Source organism: Prionailurus viverrinus, chromosome D4, assembly GCF_022837055.1.
Source record: "Prionailurus viverrinus isolate Anna chromosome D4, UM_Priviv_1.0, whole genome shotgun sequence".
In the NCBI taxonomy this organism is placed as follows: Eukaryota; Metazoa; Chordata; class Mammalia; order Carnivora; family Felidae; genus Prionailurus; species Prionailurus viverrinus.
Window position 1 is genome coordinate 5,740,326 of NC_062573.1, and position 2,034 is coordinate 5,742,359.

The window sequence follows — 2,034 nt, forward strand, 5'->3', positions numbered from 1 at the left end:
CTCTGAAGTGTCGGTGCCTAGTTTCTTCTCCTCAAATGTTTCTTGTCCTCTTAGTCCCAGCAAATAGCGTATCTTCTTGGTGCAGCCTTCTTTATGGGTAGGTTAGTCCCTATCAGTGAGTTGTTTCCAAAGCTGGGCTTGGAAATGGTCTCTGAAACTCTGAGCACTTGAGCCTTCCTGGTTGTGAACATTTCTTATAGCTGAGTGGGACCTGTTAGTCCCAGGCTGAGCTGCTTCTACCCGGCTTCCTCCTAGCACCCGAATTCTGTCTGATGTCGTTCTTGGTGATTCCTACTCTCTGGCTTGGATCTGCTTGGACGCCTATACCACTAGTCAAGTCACCCTGTAGGGATTACTGGCCACTCATCTTCCAGGGGTGCAGCTCTGTCCTGTAGCTCTGATTGTAATTCTGGCCAGTGAGGCATTCTCTGTTTGTTAAACCTGGTTGTGATGTTGAGCATCCATCTTGCTTGAACTTGAGTTTTCAAAATTACAATGGGGAAGTGCAGGGAAAAGGCATTTCAGAGAGCCTGAGCTCCGAGCCTGAGGAAGGACCCTTTACTGAGAAGAACATCTTCCCCAGCCAAAGAGTCTCCACAGAGCCCCCTTCATGTCCCTGTTCCTCAGGCTGTAGATAAAGGGGTTCAGCATGGGGGTGACCATCGTATATATCACAGATACAACCATTCCGGTGTCTGCGGAGTAGGAGGATGAGGGTTGGAAATACACCAGAAAGAGTGTCGCATAGAAGAGAGTAACCACTGACAGGTGAGAGCCACAGGTAGAGAAGACTTTGTGTTTCCCCCCAGCAGAGGGAATCCTGAGAACTGTGTGCATGATGTGGGCATAAGAGACCAGGACACAGGTGAGTGGAATCATGCCGGAGAGAACTGCTTCAGTTAACATTGTGACCTGAAAGATCTGGGTGTCTGAACATGCAAGTTTGAGGAGTGGGGGTACATCACAGAAAAAGTGTGGGATGGCATGAGAGGCACAGAAGGAGAACTGAGACATGAGGAGGGTGAGCGAGGAGGCCAGGAGGTGGGAGCAGAGCCAGGATGCGGCGACCAGCAGCAGGCAGCGCTGGGGACACATGATCGTGGTGTAGTGGAGAGGAAGGCAGATGGCCACGTAGCGGTCATATGCCATCACGGCCAGCAGGAAGTCATCCAGCAGGGTCAGCGCCATGAAGAAGTACATCTGCACGAGGCACCCAGTGTGGGAGATGGTGTGGCGCTGTGTCAGGATGTTCGCCAGCACCTTGGGGACAATGGTGCAGGTGAAGCAGGTCTCGACGAAGGACAGGTTGGCCAGGAAGAAGTACATGGAGGTGTGGAGGTGCTGGTCAGAACCAATGGCCATGATGATGAGCAGGTTCCCCAACACGGTGACCAGGTACATGCCCAGGAAGAGTCCGAACAGGAGAGGCTCCTGCTCAGGGTGTGCAGAGAAGCCCAGAAGCAGGAAGTCAGAGACGCTGGTTTGGTTTTTAATTGCCATTTAAAGTGGAACAGGTTCAGGAAAATCTTGCTTAAATGTACATAGACTCCAAAAGGTTATATCATTCAAAGCCTCTCCTCTGTTTTCTGTGTTCTTTTCAAAGGTCACAAGAATGCACTCCTGTCTCTCATGGTGGGTTGTAAGCACGTACAGGGCCGAGAACTGTGGACAGCGACAGTGGGTGATCTTGGGAATGAACTTTGCATTTTAGCGGTCTCAGAGTTGTCTTGTAGACCTCCTGGATGAGGTTGAACTGGAGCTTAGCTAAGAAGAAACCTCCTAGGTTTTAGTCCACTCTCCACCTTTTTAAAAAAGTGAAAATATCAGTCTCATATGCTTGTGAGGCCTGAATAGGATCTCTTGAGGATCTGCATTTACTACACAGTTGTTAAGGAGAGTCATCTCTCTCTCAACCCTCATTGCTTTTTATATTTTGGGTAAATTATCTGTAACCTTTGAGTCTCACTTTCTTCACCTGTATGATGTGGACATAAACCTATCATATAAGACTGTTGAAAGCATGAAAATACCAGA

The 2,034-nt window shown here is 49.1% G+C and overlaps 1 protein-coding gene across 1 annotated transcript; it reads right to left on the reverse strand.

Moving 5' to 3' along the window:
* Positions 1-558: 558 nt before the first annotated feature.
* On the reverse strand, positions 559-1,500 carry LOC125150469 (olfactory receptor 1F1-like). The gene has a single exon (XM_047830418.1). It carries the CDS (start codon positions 1,498-1,500, stop codon positions 559-561), a length of 942 nt encoding a protein of 313 aa, XP_047686374.1.
* Between the last annotated feature and the right edge of the window lie 534 nt (positions 1,501-2,034).

What these genes read in the sequence shown, in the direction of transcription:
- LOC125150469 (XM_047830418.1), bottom strand. Translation starts at nt 1,500, where the DNA reads ATGGCAATTAAAAACCAAACCAGCGTCTCTGACTTCCTGCTTCTGGGC.